General features: G+C 60.3%; 2 protein-coding genes across 6 annotated transcripts in view; both read right to left on the reverse strand.

Moving 5' to 3' along the window:
- The window catches only part of AKNA (AT-hook transcription factor), a 44,564-nt gene extending 43,364 nt beyond the window's left edge, over positions 1 to 1,200 (reverse strand). The window contains exon 1 of one of the 3 annotated variants that reach the window (XM_079113871.1): positions 1,152 to 1,200. The gene's annotated coding sequence lies outside the window, so the exon portion shown is untranslated. Of the gene's footprint in view, positions 1 to 452; positions 470 to 1,151 lie in introns of those variants that run through there. The other 2 variants (XM_079113877.1, XM_079113879.1) reach the window with 2 other exon arrangements.
- Positions 1,201 to 3,738: 2,538 nt separating this feature from the next.
- WHRN (whirlin) overlaps positions 3,739 to 16,620 on the reverse strand; it is an 83,622-nt gene continuing 70,740 nt past the window's right edge. For all 3 annotated transcript variants that reach the window (XM_079112275.1, XM_079112276.1, XM_079112277.1), the window contains 5 exons: positions 9,127 to 9,198; positions 7,392 to 7,929; positions 5,381 to 5,562; positions 4,844 to 4,966; positions 3,739 to 4,576 (listed from right to left, as the gene is read on the reverse strand). In XM_079112275.1, coding sequence (XP_078968401.1) covers positions 4,394 to 4,576; positions 4,844 to 4,966; positions 5,381 to 5,562; positions 7,392 to 7,929; positions 9,127 to 9,198 — 1,098 coding nt within the window. In that variant the 3' untranslated portion in view covers positions 3,739 to 4,393. The remainder of the gene's footprint in view (positions 4,577 to 4,843; positions 4,967 to 5,380; positions 5,563 to 7,391; positions 7,930 to 9,126; positions 9,199 to 16,620) is intronic.

A 16,620-nucleotide genomic window follows, 5' to 3' on the forward strand; every position in this document is an offset into this window, starting at 1 on the left:
AAGTGAAACCCATCAACTCCAGAGGAGACACCTGAAAAATTCTTTTGGGAAGTCCCTGTATGTATCTAATCTTGGCCCTTTATGCTTCATTTTCTGTTCATTTCTCCTTCTGATCTAGAAGAACAGAAAAACAGTCTCATTTCATTGACGCTTCTCTTCTCAGATCTAAAATAGCTGGGGTTTGCTATCAGCAACCTTCCTTGCCAACTTTCTCATTCAGAAGCAAAAGGTTTTTAAATCTAGGTGAAGCTCTGCTCCACGCTGTCATTTCTTTCAACTAAAGCCAGGGAAAGGAGCCCAGGAAAAGTCACGTCCAAGATCGCACATCCAGCAGGCTCTGGTTTTGCCAACAGCAGTCCCATGACACGGGAAAGACCAACTCTGCACTTCCCCGCTGTGCGCCCTTGGGCAAGCGGCGGCTCCTCTCGGGGCCTCAGTCCCTTCGTGTGTACCAAGAAGTGACTGGCCTTAGTTTTGCTCGTTCCAGTTCCTACCGCTGTCGAGACTGCCCACCGCACCCTAGGCCTTGCTCTCCCTCCCTCCCCCTGCCAAAAAAGAGGAAAAGAAACTTGCGTTAGGCGTCCAGGGAGTGCGCGCTGCTCGGAGGCGCCAGGCTGCGCGGACTGTTGCCGGGTGAACCAACCTCACACAAATCCCGGAACAGCAAAGCCCCACCTCCCCAGTAACCACAGCGACCCGGGCCACGCCTCCGGCCCCCACAGTCCCGGCCCCGCCAAGGACCAGCCCCGGCTCCCTGGGGACCCCTTCCCTTCCCGCGATCTGCTCCAGCGGGAGGAAAACAGCCAACGCCCCCACTATACAGAGGTGGAGACTGAGGCCAGAGGGTGGAGACTGAGGTCGGAGGGTGGAGGCTGAGGCTAGAAGGTGGACATAGGGCCCCGCGCGGCGGCCGGGTCTGGCGCGGGCCCGAACGCGCGTCCCGCGCTTGCTCCCATTCCCGGGGCCGCAGTCCGTCTCCTCCCGGTGCGCGCGGGGTTTCCACGTGGGGAAGACCCAGAGCAGCGTCGGCCCTGGGGAGCGGAGCCCACCGCCGCCGTCCGGCCTCCCGCCCCATCTCCAGACCGAGAAACTGAGGCCAGCGAGGGGCCGCACCCCGCCGGGAGCCCCCCGAGCCCCTCCCAGCGCCTCACCTGCTGGGCCCAGCGCAGGAGGTTTCCCGGAGTTGAGCGGCAAACAAAGGCCTCCAATCCGCGCGCGGGGCGGGGCGGGGCGGGGCGGGACGGGGCGGGGCGGCCGCCTCCTTGCTTCTAGCCCGAGGCGGGCCCAAGGAGGCGGGAGGCGGGTCATGGGGCGGGGCCTCGTGGAACTCCACCAATCACCGAGAAGCGGCTGCTGCGGCCCGCCCCCAGGGATTGGGACTCCGGGGCGCGGGCTCCCGGCTGGGGACTGGAGAAGTTCCCTCCTGCTAGGCTGCTGCTTCTTACTGGAATCCCCCAGGGGAGACTGAGACCCAGATCGCCACCGTGAGGAAGAAATCACAAATTTATGGCTGAAACAGACGGCTTAATAACAGTAGTAAGAAACTTTTCTGGGCCAGAGAGGAACAAGAACTGCCCAAGATCTCACAGTGAGTTCAGGACAAGAATACTGTACTGTTCACAAAAGCACACCTTGAACAATGGCCGTATTGTGGGGTGTCAAGCGAACCGAGGCTCTTGTGCCACTTGCTGCCACTAAATTGCAACAAATGGGACTCAACCCCTGAGACTCTCCATCATCCCCTCCCCTCCGTTGGATCATGAGTAAAGATGTCAGGACCACTGGTGCATGTGGCCTGGGTGGACCTTTGACACCTCCTGCCTCCCCAGCATATTGGGTCCCTTCAGAGACACCGGGGCAGGTGTTCATTCTGGGACTTTGTGTTGTGGAAAGAGCAGGCCTCGGCCTCAGGCCACCAAGTCCAAACTTGTCCTTTGGAGCTGTGCTACTGGACCTTTCAAAACCACTTGAAATGCAGCTTTTTGGGCTTAGAGACCCACAGCAGGGGGAGACCCACAGGACAGAGGGTTGGACCAAGTGAGGAGTTGGTGGAGTCAAGGTGGGATATCACCACCCAAGTTGGAGCTGATGGAGCAGGTCAGTGACTGCCCACCTTACAGCTCTCCATTCAGATCAGGTGGGCCAGGGCTTAGACCCTGGAAGCATGGCATTCACAAGGCCAGCCACTCCTGAAGTCACCTCCCCAGGGCTGACCTCGGTCTAGCTGTTGGAGCCCCACACAGCAGGCCACCTGTCCTGCAGGGAAGTGGTCGTGTCCTCACGGAATCTGTTTCCTTCGGCTGCTGTGACAAACTACGACTTTTAGTGACTTGAATGGTACACACTTGTTCTCTTACAAAGACAGGTTAGAAGTTCAAATCTTTGTAAGATTTGGTGGGTTTCTTGTGGCATCTCTGCAGAGAAAACCATCTGGCTTCTGCCTTCCCTGGGGCCCTCAGCACCCTTAGTGCCCGAGCCTGCCCTTCATCTTCAAAGGGTACCGCTCCACTGCTCCCCTCAGCCCTCCCCTCTCCTCTTGTGATGACATTGGCCCACCTGGATGCGCCAGGATCTTCCCCCAGCTCAGGACTTGAACTTCCTCATCTCTGCAACTCCCTTTGGCCATCTGACACTGAGGTTCCAGGAGTGGGAATCTTGTTCTTGGGCGGGGGGAGTCTATTATTCAGCCCACCGTATATGTTGTAGGTGGGACACTTGGGGCTCGGGTGCAATCACTTGCCTGTGACCACAGGGTGGGATTTGGGTTCGCAAAGCCCCTGCAGTGGGGCGGGACTACTACCGGCAGTGTAACAGACCCTGTGGGGAGGGAGTCTTTGGCCTCAGGTGGTCTGCCCAGCTGGAAAGGGAACAAGGACAGCTAAGAGCAGGATTTAGAACAAGACCCTGGAACCAATGCCCCGTAGCCCACCCCTGGCAGAGCTCTGGACAAAGGACTGGGCAAAGTAGGACTTCTTACACCCTTCCTTCACCAGACAGTTCCTGGACAGGAGCAGTGGGCACTGGGCTGGCCCTGAGCCCTGACTCCATTTTCTTCGTCCTCCCAACCTGTATTTCTAACACCCACTGCCCTTGACTGCTGAACTGCTGGGCCTGAGCGGGTAGGGGAAAGCAGAGGTGGTTGGGGGTTCACTCTCTGGCCCCCAGGCCTTGCCCAAGGACCGCAGGCATGGAAGCCCAGTGCCTGCCTTGTGTGGAGACCACACCAGGTCTCCTCACATACCAGGGGCCTGGTGGATGAGGCTGAAGCTGCCCTCTGGGGACTGAAATGCCCCAGTCCCCTGGCTTCCTCGCGCCCCTGTCCGGCTTCCACACTCCCTCCTGGCCTCCCCCAGAGAAGCTCCCGAATGAATCACTTGCATATAAATCCTCGCCTCTGAGTCAGCTTCTGGGAGAACCCACCTTCGGCTGGCCAGTCTGTTTTAAAACTCCTGCTTGCTGGGTTCCGCATTGTACTATGCCTCGGGTTTATTCTGAAAACATTTCTCTACATACTTAAGTTTTATCCTCAAACCTTCAAGTAAGGTGCTTCACAATGCGGTGAGGCTCTGGCGCCCCCGCCCACCCTGCCGTCTCTCCCAAACTAAGGCATGGGGTGCGGGGTTCCAGGGAGGCGCTGGGCGGTGCTTTGGGCACCCCGTCTTTCCATGCGCCCCTCCACTCTCCACATCAAGAACTCAAGCCCCAGCCGCCCAGGCAGACCACACAGCACGCTGGCCCTAAACTTGTTCAGATTTCTTTATTGAAAAATTAAAGTCATAAGCTCTGTATATAAATACACTGACACTGCTGGTCGTCTGCAAGGCCTCCGGGACAGGCTGGGGGTGGGTGGGAAGCTGGGGCCGTGGGGTCCCCCGAGTGCGGGGAGGGAAATAAATAATAAATACTGTGGGGTAGGAGGCAGGAGGAAGGGGTGTGAGTGGGGGCGAGCTTGATGCTTGTTTGTGGCACTGAAGGTCCTGCAAGATGCCCCGGCAGGACACCGTGTCCATGAGTTCTCATGTGTCCTCGCTCCAAAGGCTCAGGCACCTGGGGGGTGGGGGGGCTGGGTGCTGGCTGGCTGGGGGGCAGGAAGGCAACCCACCCAGCCCATGGAAGCAGGCTCTGCCCTTCCTCTTCCTGTCTTCCCTTCCCAGAGCCCTCCAGCATTGAGCGCCTACTGTGTCCCCGGCACACAGATCCTGACCTGACCGTCTGTTGGCCTTGCCTGGTTCTCTTTCTCCCAGTTCTGTGCAGTGGGCAGGGATGGAGTGGGGTGCCTTCCTGCTGCCCTGGCCAGGCAGCCCCAACCCTCACGGAGCCTGAGAGTGCGAGGACAGGGGCGGGACTGGGACCAGGGGCTGGGCAGTGGTGGGGGGCCCGTGGGCCTCGGCCCCTAGAGCATCACGTTGAATTCGGTGACCAGGAAGTCGACGTGGTCACGGTCCTTGGTCTTGAAGGCCTCGGCGATGATGCGGGCAGCTTCCCGATGCTCCTTGCCCCGGAGGGTCAGCCCGTTCACTTCCAGGATCACGTGGCCCACCTTGAGCTGTCCACAGTTGTGGGCCGACCCGCCTCGCTGCAGGGTGAGACACAGGGCAGGGGCCACAGGGGCACCAAGCACAGGTGAGATGTGCTTCCCAGGCCTGGTCTAGTGGTCAGGATGGAGGGGTCCATGTCCTCCTGCTACCCTGCCCACCGCTGGAGACCTCAGGAGTCCCAGGGCCAGGACCAGCATGAGGGGCCCTTCTTGGATGCTGTCACTTTGAGGTAGCAAACCCGCAGGCATCCTGAGACATGGGCCCTTGGGAGCCGGGAGATGGTCAACAGGGACCCTCGGGTGTACCTGAATGGTGACAATCCTAGGCAGGGGCTGGCGCGTATTGGCGCCACCCTCGATGGCGATGCCTAGTGTGGCTGCGCTTTTCTTCACGCGGACCAGGGTGGACGTAGGCTCCAGGAGTCCAGGCTGCAGGTGGAGGAAGGGGACCACAGGCCTGGCCAGGGGACAGGGCTGGGCCAGAACACACACCTGGGCCAACAGGGTTCAGTATCCATCCTGGGCGGGGAGCCTCAAGTGTGCACTGGGTGTCCCTCAGCACCTGAGTCCCTACCAACCTCTGGGGCTGACCTCAGACTGCCCAGTGAGGCAGGGACTTGAATCCAGGCTGTCTGACTCCAAGGACTGTCTCAGCCCCCATGACAAGTCAGAGCAGAGGGGCTCCCCCTCCAAGACTCCCAAGACCAACACTTAGTCACCCAGGGCCGGTGCAAACTGGGCCTCCAGATTCCTGTGATGGGGTTCACCGCCTCCCCTGGTGGTCACTGCGAGCTGCACCCTGGTCTGCCTGGGCTCCTCCTCTTGACCTCTGCCCCCACTCACCGGTTTGTTGGCCCCCTCGGTGGCTCTCTCAGTCCGAGGTAGCTCCTTGCTACTCTTGTTCTTGGTGGAGGCCGTCTGCCTGCCTCTGCCTGGGGCACTGGCCTCCACCTCACCGGCATCCACACCGCTGTCCTCGCTGAGAGTCTGCCCACTGTCCGAGAGCTGAGAGAGCGTGGAGGCCGCTGCGGGTAGGGACAGGAGGATGGCAGCAGTCAGAGAAGGCTTCCCGAAGGCTGGGGGAATTCCCCAGGCAAAGCTGGTGGGAGGAGCGAAGGGAGGGGGAAGGACACGCCTCCCCACTCCTCCTGACCCTTCCCGCAGGCCTGGCCTGAGGCTGCTGCTTCGGGGACATCTAGCCTGACCTCCTGGTTCTATAATGATTAAAGCAGTGGTCAGCAACAAACGCAGCCCTCGGACGTGGGTTGCTGGCTTGGTTTTGTTGTTCAAACCCACACAATGCTGTCAATTTGTAATGAGGGACAACACATTCAAATGAGATTTCAGCTGGCACACCTGTAACCCCACTGACTCAGGAGGTTGAGGCAGGAGGATCATAAGTCTCAGTCCAGCCTCAGCAACTTAGAGAAACCCTGTCTCAAAATAAAAATTTATAAAAAAGATGGGGTGGGCGGCTAAGGATGTAGCTCAGTGGTAGAGCACTTGCCTAGCATGTGCAAGGTCCTGAGTTCAATCCCCAGTGCCTCAAAAGAAAAAAAAAAAAATTGGGGCATTTCACATTAAAAATATAAATGTTGTGAGCTTCTCAAGAAAAAAATGGATGGTTTGCCGCCCCTGGCCTGCATCCCTGCAGGATCCTGTGGGGCTTGAGCTAAGTGACAGGAACATGTTCTCTGGCTCTTCAGGCCACCAGGCTGCTTCCGTAGGTGTGCAATGCCTGGGTCCTGAGTCTGAGACTCCTGGTTAAGAACGGTGTGCTCTGGAGTCTGGCAGGTCAAGTCTGAATCCCAGGGTCCAGCTGTGCAAGCGGGGGCCAGGATCCAGCCTTTCTAGGCCTCCGCACTTGCATGCGACACAGGAGGAGGAGACCTGAGCTAAGCGTTATCAAGAAGACTAAAAGACCCGGGCAGCAGAATGGGCGGCCGGGCGGCCAGACTGCCCGGCCCGACGGCTGCTGGCTGTGCCTTGGTTTCTCCACATGTGACAGGGGGTGCCAACAGTATGCTCCTGCGGGCATCGTGGGTCTGAGCGAGTTGACGGTATAACACTGCCCCAGAACGGCGCCTGGCACAGGCAGAGGGCTCAGGAGCACAGCCGTTGGCTCCCATCCAGCTCCGTGCCAGGTCCCGGCTGGGCAGTGAGGCCACGAACTTCCCGTTCCTCTCCCCACAGGCCCCGTTCTTCCTGAGCCGCCTGCCTGCCCAGGTCGCTGGTGCAGGGACCTTGTGCCTCACTCACACTCCGGTTTGTGTGCTGCCCCGTACAGGGGGCCTTCCAGTCCCCTAACTGGCTGGCCCCCTGCCCCATCTGGAGCGTGGGTTTCTCTCCAGCCACAAGATGGCAGCAGAGTCCGACAAAATGTGCCCCAGCTCCCTCCATCTGGAGACCCAGAGCTCTCCGGAGCGGAAAGCTGGCTCCTCCCTGCCTTCCCCTCCTCGGCTGGATGTCCCTTGGAAAACCGGGGTCTGTGGCTGTCACCGTCTCGCACTCTGACTCTTCAGGGCCAGGTCAGGAGCCCTGCCAGAGGTCCAGAGACTGCGACACACAGGGGACTCCTGCACCTGCTCCAGGCCTGGCCCTGGGGACAGGAATAACAGAAGCCACCGCGTCCTCCACAAGCGCAGTCTCACTGGAGGGCTGGGAGGTGAACGCAGGCGGTCCTGGGACCACCCGGCAGGGCTGACCGCAGCTTGTCCAGTCACACAGGGGCAGCAGCAGGACCCAACCCCAAGTCCCACACCACCAGGGCCACCTTACTACTCCCCGGGAGCGGGGCATGTCTGGGCTCGCAGGCACCCCGGCGGCAGAGCCGAGCCCGGGGCCGGGTACTCACTGCGCGTCTGGGGCAGGGCCCGCACTTCGTTCACGTCGGGCTCGCTGTCGGGCCGGTGCACCTCCACCATGACGAAGTGCTGGTTCGCGCTCGTCTGGTCCGCGTGGTCCGAGGGTGAGGCTGGCGGGAGGCCGCACCCCGCTGCTGGGGCCTCTGCAGAGGGGCTCTTCAGGTGTGGGGGTGACTGGACCCGAGGAAAGGGGCCGATGGGCTGCTGGTTGACCAGGGCCAGATGGGCGTCCAGCGGCCTCTTGGAGCCAGGTTTGGTGGGGGAGACGGAGGCGTAGATGGGTGAGGAGGGCGAGTCCTGGGTGGAGGGAGGCCCTGGGATGGGTGCAGCGCCCAGCGGCGGGCTGCAGGCCTGGGGTGCCGAGAAGACGATGCCTGAGTGGGGGTTCGCAGAGGAAGGAGGCTGGGGGTCCTCCCTCCCTGGCCTCCTTGGCTGGCTGAGCGGGCGGTCCTGGCCTGGGCCCAGAAGCGGTGGGGGAGGCGGCAGCTTGGCGCTAGGCAGCCCCTCGGAGTTGGACTTGATGTCATCCTGCCAAAAGACCCAACAGGAGTAGAAGGAGTCAGAGCCCATGGCGGTCAGCTGGGGCGGCGGCCAGAGCAGTGAGCGGCGCCAGGCCCCTGCTGGAATTGGGTCCCTGCGCTCCCAGCTCCTGGCCACAGGGCTCTGAATAATGCAACGGCCCAGTGGAAAACTTCGCCCGGCATCTCGGCAGCTGAGGAGCGTGGGGACCTTGGCAGGCGTCTCTGGGGACTGCGCTGTTACCTTTGGGAATTGAAGTTCTTGGCACCCGCCCGGGCTTGTCACAGGCAGCAAGACTTTATTAGAGTCGGGACAAGAGGGCAGAGACACACAAGAATGGTTTCTTTGGCTTTTATTTTTAGGGGATTGTCTTGGCCACTGGAGATGGGAGGCGAGATAGGACCAGAAAGAGAGGGAGGATGAACAGAAGGAGGGACACATGCGCTGTGGTGCTATGTGGCCCTGGGCAAGGCACAGCACCTCTCTGAGCATGTCATTGGTAATAGCAGAGTAGGCGGGATGTGACCAGTGTCAGCATGGCGAGCAGCAGCAGTGGACACCATGATTACCATTCCCCCTGCCTGGGCACCACCCAGCACTTGCATGGCACTGTTCCAAACATCTGGCTTAAGTCAATTAATGTTGCCACAAACTGATGGGGAAGGTACTGCTGTTACCACCTCCATGCTACAGATGGGAAAACAGAGGCACAGAGAGGGCAATAACTTGCCCAAAGTCACCCAGTCCATGGAAGAGGTGGGATTCCAACCCAGGCAATCTGGGTCCAGAGTCCAGGCCATTCAAAAACCACTTGGGTCAGACTCAACCAGGTATCATGGCATATTTAGTGTCCATGTCCACCTAGGCAGAGGGCTAGGAAGGAGCACTCACCACGCTCCTGGGTGCCTGTATGTGCCATGACAATGTTCAGGTGACACATCAGAAGCAAGGCCCCACTGGGCAAACCCACTTGCTCTGGCCAGTGACCACCCTGCCCACGGTGACCATGGTGACCCACCCTGGCCCTGCTGGAGATGGGAGAGGGGCACCCATGCGCAGGCCTGCAGAGGGTGTGAGGGCTCACAGCAGAGGTCCCGTCCTCTTGCCTTCCCTGTGTCCTCTCCCTGTGGCTGTCACTGAGAGGAGCCAGGGGGACACCTGAGAGACACGCAGGGCAGACCCTGAGTCTTACCACGGGGGCCTTACCACGGACACGTCTGGGAGGGTGTTGACGCTGCCCTGGACTGCCTGGCCCGTCTCCTCCAGGTCAAGAGTGTTCTGGAATGGACAAGAGAGCAAGCTGAGCCACCAGGAACCGGGGGAGCCAAGTCCATGGGCCTCAATGATCTTGAGGCACCTGCCGGCCATATCCGTCTGACCCATGGTAACCGGGGCTGATTTTTCCACCAGTCACTTTGAAGCCAGTTTTCCTTGGGGACCTTCTGGTCATTTCCAGCCTCCCTGGAGGTGCTGGGGTGTACTGCAAAGCCTCTCTCAGCACCACCGACGGACAGAATCCCAGAACGGCGTGAGAGGGCACGCTGTCAGCAGGAAGGGACGGGAAGCCTCTCTCCTTTTTATCTTTGTGGTCTTAATCCTGAGGGGGTGGCTTAAGGTTTAAATGGACCTTATTTAATTTCTTCCTTCCTTTCCTAATGCTCCCTTAACACTGTGCTGTCAAAAGGCCATCTCTGGGGGCCGAGCAGAGGTCCTCTCTGGGCTGGGCTCAGGGCCCTTTCCACTCACAGAGCTCAGGAGGGCCATGTGCCTCTGCCACCAACGAGTAATGTGGGGTGTCAACCCGACTGGCATGGAGGACTGGTGGGTCTGTTGGACGTTTCTGGAAGAGATTAGCTCTGACTCAGTGGGCTGAGTGCAGATCCCTCCCCAGTGTCGGGGGCACAGCCAACGTGTTAAGAAGGTGGGGAAAGGCCACATTCACCCTCTGGAGCTGGGGCCTCCACGTTCTGCTGGCCTCACGCTCGGCTTCTTCCTTCAGTGCTGGGGTGGAACCTGGGCTGCTGCACACGCGAGGAGAGGCTCCCACGCTGAGCGACCCCCAGCCCTACCCTTGCCCTCAACAGCAGCACGCAGCACTCCTGGATTTCCGGACCTTGGACTTGAGGCTACATCTCCAGCTCTCCAGGCCTCCAGCTTGCTAGAGGGCGGACCCTGGGACTCACCTCCGTCACGAGAGCCCAGCTTAGCAAGTGTCCACACGTGCCCCGAGTAACACAGCCACCAACACCCTTGGTGGCTCACGTGGCCGTCAATGCTGAGTAGCCTCTGAAGCTCAAGACCGACCCCTGGCTGGGTACAGAGGAGGTGAGCTGCAGCCGCTGCCTCAGGAGTTAGGAGACTGGGGTAGAAGGGACTGCAGAGGAGCGGCAGGGGGGTGACCAGGTGTACGACACCCTGAGGGAGAGTGTGACGGAGGAAGGCTGCCTGGAGAAGCGGGCAGGGCGCCAAGCCGGGCCCAGAGGAACCGCAGGCATTTCAGACAGGGATGGGTGGACGCGGAGCAGGAGGGAGAGGGGAGGCGTTTGAGAATTTCACAGCTCCTGAGTCAAGCATGGATGGGAGCCTGAGGGCAGCGGTTGCCATGGAGACAAGGTCAAGTTTGCCTGCTCTGGAGGTGCCCCCACCCCCTCAGCCACAGTGTAGCACCAGGGGCGGGTGCTGGCCCCTGCCCCTGCCTGGCTGTCATGAGGCACGTGCTACGCACTCACCTCCTTAAGATCCCACTCCCAGGTCCCCTCAGAAGGGTCTACCTGACCACCCAGGGAAAACTGCAGCCCACCCTCGGCCCTCCCCACGGGTCAGTGAGCTTCACCCACCATCCTGGAAACACACATCAGGCAACGTCTCTCCTCACTCACGGGCCCTGGGCCCGTCCCCCGTGCCTGGAGGAAACCCCAAGCACATTCACGCGCCTGCCAACGTGGCCCTTTGTGCTGCTCCTCCGGCAACACGGGATGTCGCCGCGCCGGGTCTTTGCACCAGCTGCTCTCACTGCCTGTACCACGAGCAACTGCACACTGACCCCACGAGGCCCTCACAGAGCGGCCCTGTCTACCCTGCTGGCTCTGCAGCTCTGCGTAACTCTTATCACCACGCGATTTGATTTTCTGTCTCTCCTGCTAAATACAAACGGAGAAGGCAGAAGTTCCTACGACCTGGTCTCCCCTCCAGAACAGAACAGAGGCTGCTTTGTAAGTGTTCACTAAATAAATTAATGAATCGACGGGTGAATGAATGAATCGATGACTCTCGGGAAGAGGCCCCAGGCTGGAGTGGAGGCCGCCCGTGCTGCCCCGCGGAGCAGTAATAATGGCCTGAACGCGGGGAAGGCAGCCCGACTCCCCCCGCGGCAGAAACGGCTGGCCAGGCCTCGTGGACTCCCTTCTCCAATGGTCTCCCTGAACCTCGACCATTCTGGGGAAGGCCAGGGGCACGAGATCACAAAGGCCAGTGATGAACCCACTGACTGACGAGGCGCTGGGCCCTCCTGCCTGGTGACAGCAGCTCTGCCTTCGCCACCTCAGGTTTCCTTGAGAGGTCACTTCCAATTCTGCCACTTGGGGCCCAGTGGTGGCAGGCAGATCACTCCATCTCTTCGTGCCTCAGTTTCCTCATCTGCAAAGTGGCGTAACAGGGGTACCTGCCTCACACAGGTGACCTGTTAACACCTAAGAAGCTCCCATAATGGGGCCTGGCACAACATCCTGGGGAGGTGGCGGCCTTGCAAACGCAAAACACGCCCTGGCCTGGCTGGCTGAACAGCTCAGAGAGAAAGGACAGGTGGCCCTCTGTCTGACCCCTCCCCCAGGCCAGCCCGTCCCAGCTGCGTGAGTTCAAGAGGTGTCAGCAAGGACAAGAGGAGCCTCTCCCTCGTCACACAGAGCCACTGCTATTGGCCCATGGGAATTCAACCTGCAGGCCACCCTGGGCTACATGCTGCGACCAGACACGGGACTCTGTCCAGCTCTGGTGCCCCAGGAGCCCTGAGAGTCACTCAGTTGCTGGGCAGGCATTTTCCAGGCATCCAAGGCTTATGAGGGAAGCTGAGGGAGGGAGACTTCTGGAAAGGACACCAGAGAACCACCAACCCCTGAGGACCCCCGGCGGGCCGGGCCCTGGGCTCTCTGCTACTTGCATTATCTCATCCACTCTCCCAAGGACCCTGAGAGGTGGCTCTGGATCTCCCTCTGGTCACATTTGATACACTTAAAGTTCAGAGAGGGAAGTGGCTCGTCCAAGGTCACGTGGGCCATTCTGCGGCAGGTCAGGCTTCTCAGCCAGGTCTGGGTCAACCCACAGTCCACGCTGCCCAGCACCCCCGGAGCATCATGGGAACAGAGGGTCTCTGAGACGAGAGAGAACATAGCCACTGCGGGCCCCTGGCCTCAACCTCATTCCCTGCTATAAATGGCATCCTGGAGCCAGGACAGAAGGTGGGGATGGGGAAGCAGGAGGGGGAGGAGGCACGGAGGCCCAGCCTGGGAGGGAGGCGGAAGTGGAGCAAGCAGCAGACAGGTCGGAGCCCAGCCCTGCCAGACTCCATCTGCTGAATCCAGACGCTCAGGAGCCCCAAGTCCCCAAGCCATGTTCCTTGTGCATCTGAAATAGCTGCAGACAGCAGGCTAAGAACTCGGGGGAGGTGTCAGCAGCACGGAGTTCAAAACAGGCTTGGAGCAGAGGCTCAAGGTCGGAGCTTGTGCCTGGGCCCCAGGCACCCCCAACCACTGCCGGGGACCCTGCCCCAGCAGTCCCTGGGGCTTACACCAAGAGGCACAGTGAGTCCTCCCAGGTGGGACTCTTCACACACTCTACAGCTGAGGCAACTGAGCAGGGAGCGGAGGTCATCTGCCCAAGGTCACACAGCAATGACAGGGTAGGAAGCCAATTCTTTCCAACGCCTGTCTCCACGTCCCAAAGGCCCTGCTTCCCACAAGGACCAGGACACCTCCAAGACCTGTGCCACGGTCCCCCCCACCTTGGCCAGTGGCTATACGAAGCTCCCTTCCTTTCCCAGGAAAGAACTCCCTTGTGCCCAACTTGGCCCAGTTAGAGCCCAGACCCTCAAGTCTGGTGAGGGGCAGCTGAGAGGGGACAAAGCCAGGTGAAGGACAATGGGTAACCCCTGCTGACCCTGCTGTGTGCACTCAGGGCCCCGGAACTGAAGCGGGGAAGGCCTTGCTTGGACAACGTCCCGGCCCCGGGGCTGCCAGGGGCCACCTCAGCAAGATGAGGCTGCTCTCCCCAGGCAGGATCAGCCCTCCCCTCCACGGGGGCTCTTGGGGCCTCACACGTGAAGGCACTGTCTTCAGCTCCTTGTTCTTTGGTGTCATTACTCTGACGTCAGGTCAACGGGAACCCCCACTCCTACCTGAGGCCTGAGACTTGATGCCCTCTACCCCAAATATGGGGAAACTGAGGCACCGAGTCACAAAGTCTCTGGAAGGTCATCAGTGGGGAGCTGCTGACAAGAGACCAAAGAGTGGATAGGGAGCAATCAGAGAGGGTGAGCAGGGAAAGAGGAAAGTGGGGGAGATCCAGGAGAAGGTGGGGTGCGGGGTCAAGAGCAGCAGAGGAGAAGAGCCAGGCTGTGCCTGGGAAGAAGAGCCTGTCGCTGGGGAAACAGGGGGTAGGGTGGCAGCAGGGCCACTCAGAGGGAACTGGGTGAGGACCTCCAACTTCTGCAGCCAGCTGGGGAAGGCTGAAGGGCGAGGCTGAGGAATGGGCAGGGGACAAAGGTGCCCACAGCAGGCACTGGGAATACTCTGGCGGAGCTGCTGAGGCCACGCTGGGGACCCCCGCGGCCAGCACCTTGCTCTTCTGTCACTGTCCTCCCCTGCCATCACAGTCTACCAGTAAGTCACAGAAGCAGAAGGCTCTGCGCAGCCTCTGCCTGAAGCCTGGAGCGCAGCAGGCAGTGTCAGGGCACTGCGGCTGTGACGCTCAGACCACCTCCTTCTGCTGACCTGAAACCTGCCCCGCATGGCCCTCCCCGCGGCCTCAGGGAGGGATGTCGTCAGTGGAAACGGGGTGACCCAGAATCTCCAGAGATCAGGGCTGGAAGAGCCCCAGGCCAAGGGCTGGGAACCTGTCTCGGCAGGAAGGGGGCGCGGGGACTGGGGCCTGGCGGGGACGACAGTCCATCTTATTTTCACTGACCTCTAACTGAAGGGCAGCCTTCCTCCATTATGCATGGAGGCCACAGAGCCTCATGGAACAGGCCACTGTCACCGCACAAGTCACAGGTCTGTCCTCTGAATCCCAGGTACCGAGGAGCCACAGCCCGCTGGCCAACACGCCAGAAGCTTGCGCACAGTAAGCCAGCATTTCTTCCCGGGGTCATTTCCACGTGTGCTCACACTGAAGTGGGCACAGCGTCCCTCTGAGAAGGGCCCAGCCAAACAGTGAGAGCCCCGTGCAGCGCCCCAGAGCGAGCTGGGAAAGTGGCGCTAGGCTGCAGCAGGGCTCAGCCACCCCCAACAGGCTCTGACCTGCCCAGCTCAGCTCTGCTGTGGAAACAGCTCCACCCCAGTCCTCAGGCAGCCAGCCAGGTGACCTGCAAACCCCTGAGATCAAAGCAGAGTACTGGCTGGGAGTGACCGTCCCACGCGGCCCGAGTCACCGGGTTGCAGGTGATCATGCCGGGGGCTCCGGGAGGGTGCAGAGATCCCCTGGCCAGGAGCGGTGTGTTCCCCTCCAGAGGGAAGAACACTGCAGCCTCGCAGGGCTGAGGCCGGCACTTCCTGACGCGGGGGAGGCAGACTCGGTCTACCTGACGGGCCCTGCGCACCTGGACGGCCGCCATGGTCTTTCCGGTCGCCCCATCCCCCGGCCGTGGGCGCACAGGGGAGGCATCGCTCTCCTCCTGGAGACCCTTCAGACACGTCTCATCAGAATTCGGCTGGGATCCAGCCCCTGCTGTCCCCACCTCTGCCCGTCCTTCCCCATTCCCGGCCCTGATCTCTTCCAGTCTTTCCAGGGGCCACGTGCCTCCCGGCCAGCTTCAGCTCTGAGCCTGCCTGTCCTCAGCAGCTGCCCGGCTGATGCCCACTTCGGGTCCTAGCTGGGGCCCCTGTCCTCAGGCTCCGGGCATCAGGCCACACTTCAGTCATACCCTGGGAGGATCCAGGGGCGGGGGCGGGGAGGTGCTGCCTCAGGAAGGAGGGGCGAAGAAGAGGGAGCAGTCTGGATGGTCAGAACGCAGGAGGGAGGAGGCCCTGAGTCAGATCCCCGTCTCTGGGAAGACCTGGCGTGACAAGCAGGAGTCCCGCAGCTGCAGGGGTCTGAGGCGCCAAGTCCTCGTGGTGCCCCAACTAGGAGGGTGACTCAGGCCGCGAGGGACCCAGCCAGTGCAGCCACGCCCAGAGCTCCCTCGCCTTCCTGCAGGTCTAGGAGGGGAGGGCAGTGGGGCTTCAGGGTAGAGGTCCCACTGAGCACCTGGCAGGCCAGGTGGAGAAAGCCTGAAGTCCAGACCAGGGCTGGCCCCAGCTGCCCTCCCTGGCCTCCAGGGGTCTGCTGGGTGGTGCAGGGCTGGCCTTGACCTCCATAGTTGCCTTCTCTACAGCCCTTTCCAGCTTCTCTGCAGGCCCTTTCCAGCTCCGGGAGTGGTAAGAGGATGTGCTCCCACGTGCTTCACCCTCGTGAATCCACCTGACCTCACCAAGCAGCCCACAGGGACTGGGTCTTCCTAGCCCAATACACAGATGTGGATACGGAGGCTCAGAAGGCTTATGTCACCTGCCCAAGGTGACCTGGCTACTACTGTGGAGAGCCAGACCTGGTTGGTAGTGTTCCAAAAGTTTGTGAGATTGAGCCCTTCTGCTAAAGGCCTGTTTGCCCTAAATGGAGAATTCTAGAAATGCTGGGCAAAATTTCTTCTCTCACTCAGCTCTCCTAGCCAACATCCTTTTTTTATTTTTTACATTTTCCATACCAGGTATTGAACGCAGGGGCACTCAACCACTGAGCCACATCCTCAGCCCTATTTTGTATTTTATGTAGAGACAGGGTCTCACTGAGTTGCTCAGTGCCTTGATTTTGCTGAGGTTGGTTTTGAACTTGCGATCCTCCTGCATCAGCCTCCCGAGCGGCTGGGATTACAGGCATGTGCCACTGCACCTGGCTTAGCCAACACATTCATGGGGGAAAATGATATTGTTTGGAAGTTGCAATAAAATGCTCAAGGCTGACTCTCTCTTTGACAAGTGGAAAGTAAACACGATCTGTCCCTGGGGCAGCAGCGTCTGATTTCCTGTGATCAGCGGCCTCTGCTCTGAGGGTGAAGGGCTTCGAGTGAATCACGTTTAACCCAGGATCGATAACTGCACTGCACGACCCAGGGAAGGCACGCTAAATGGAAACTGGCTCCACGTGGGGCAACTGTCTGGGTCACAGGGGCCAGACACCCGATGCTGCCCTGGGCCTCTGAACACCAGAGCAAAGGGCATTGTCCTAGGATGCGGGAGGCGGGTGTGTAGAGGGCGATCCTGCAGGTGACCAGGACGTGAAAGATAGGGCCCTGCCTGCACTCCATGCTCTCCCTGTCCCCTGGAGAAGGGAAACGTGCAGAAGCTGAAGCAACATGGCAGCTATTCAGCAGAGGCAGGAAAAGCGTGCAAGGGCCCCGAGCACAGGGGTCCGGACCACAAGGGAGGAGTGTTCAGCTATTGTCCATTGAGATCT

Source organism: Sciurus vulgaris, assembly GCF_902686455.1.
Source record: "Sciurus vulgaris genome assembly, chromosome: 15".
NCBI lineage: Eukaryota > Metazoa > Chordata > Mammalia > Rodentia > Sciuridae > Sciurus > Sciurus vulgaris.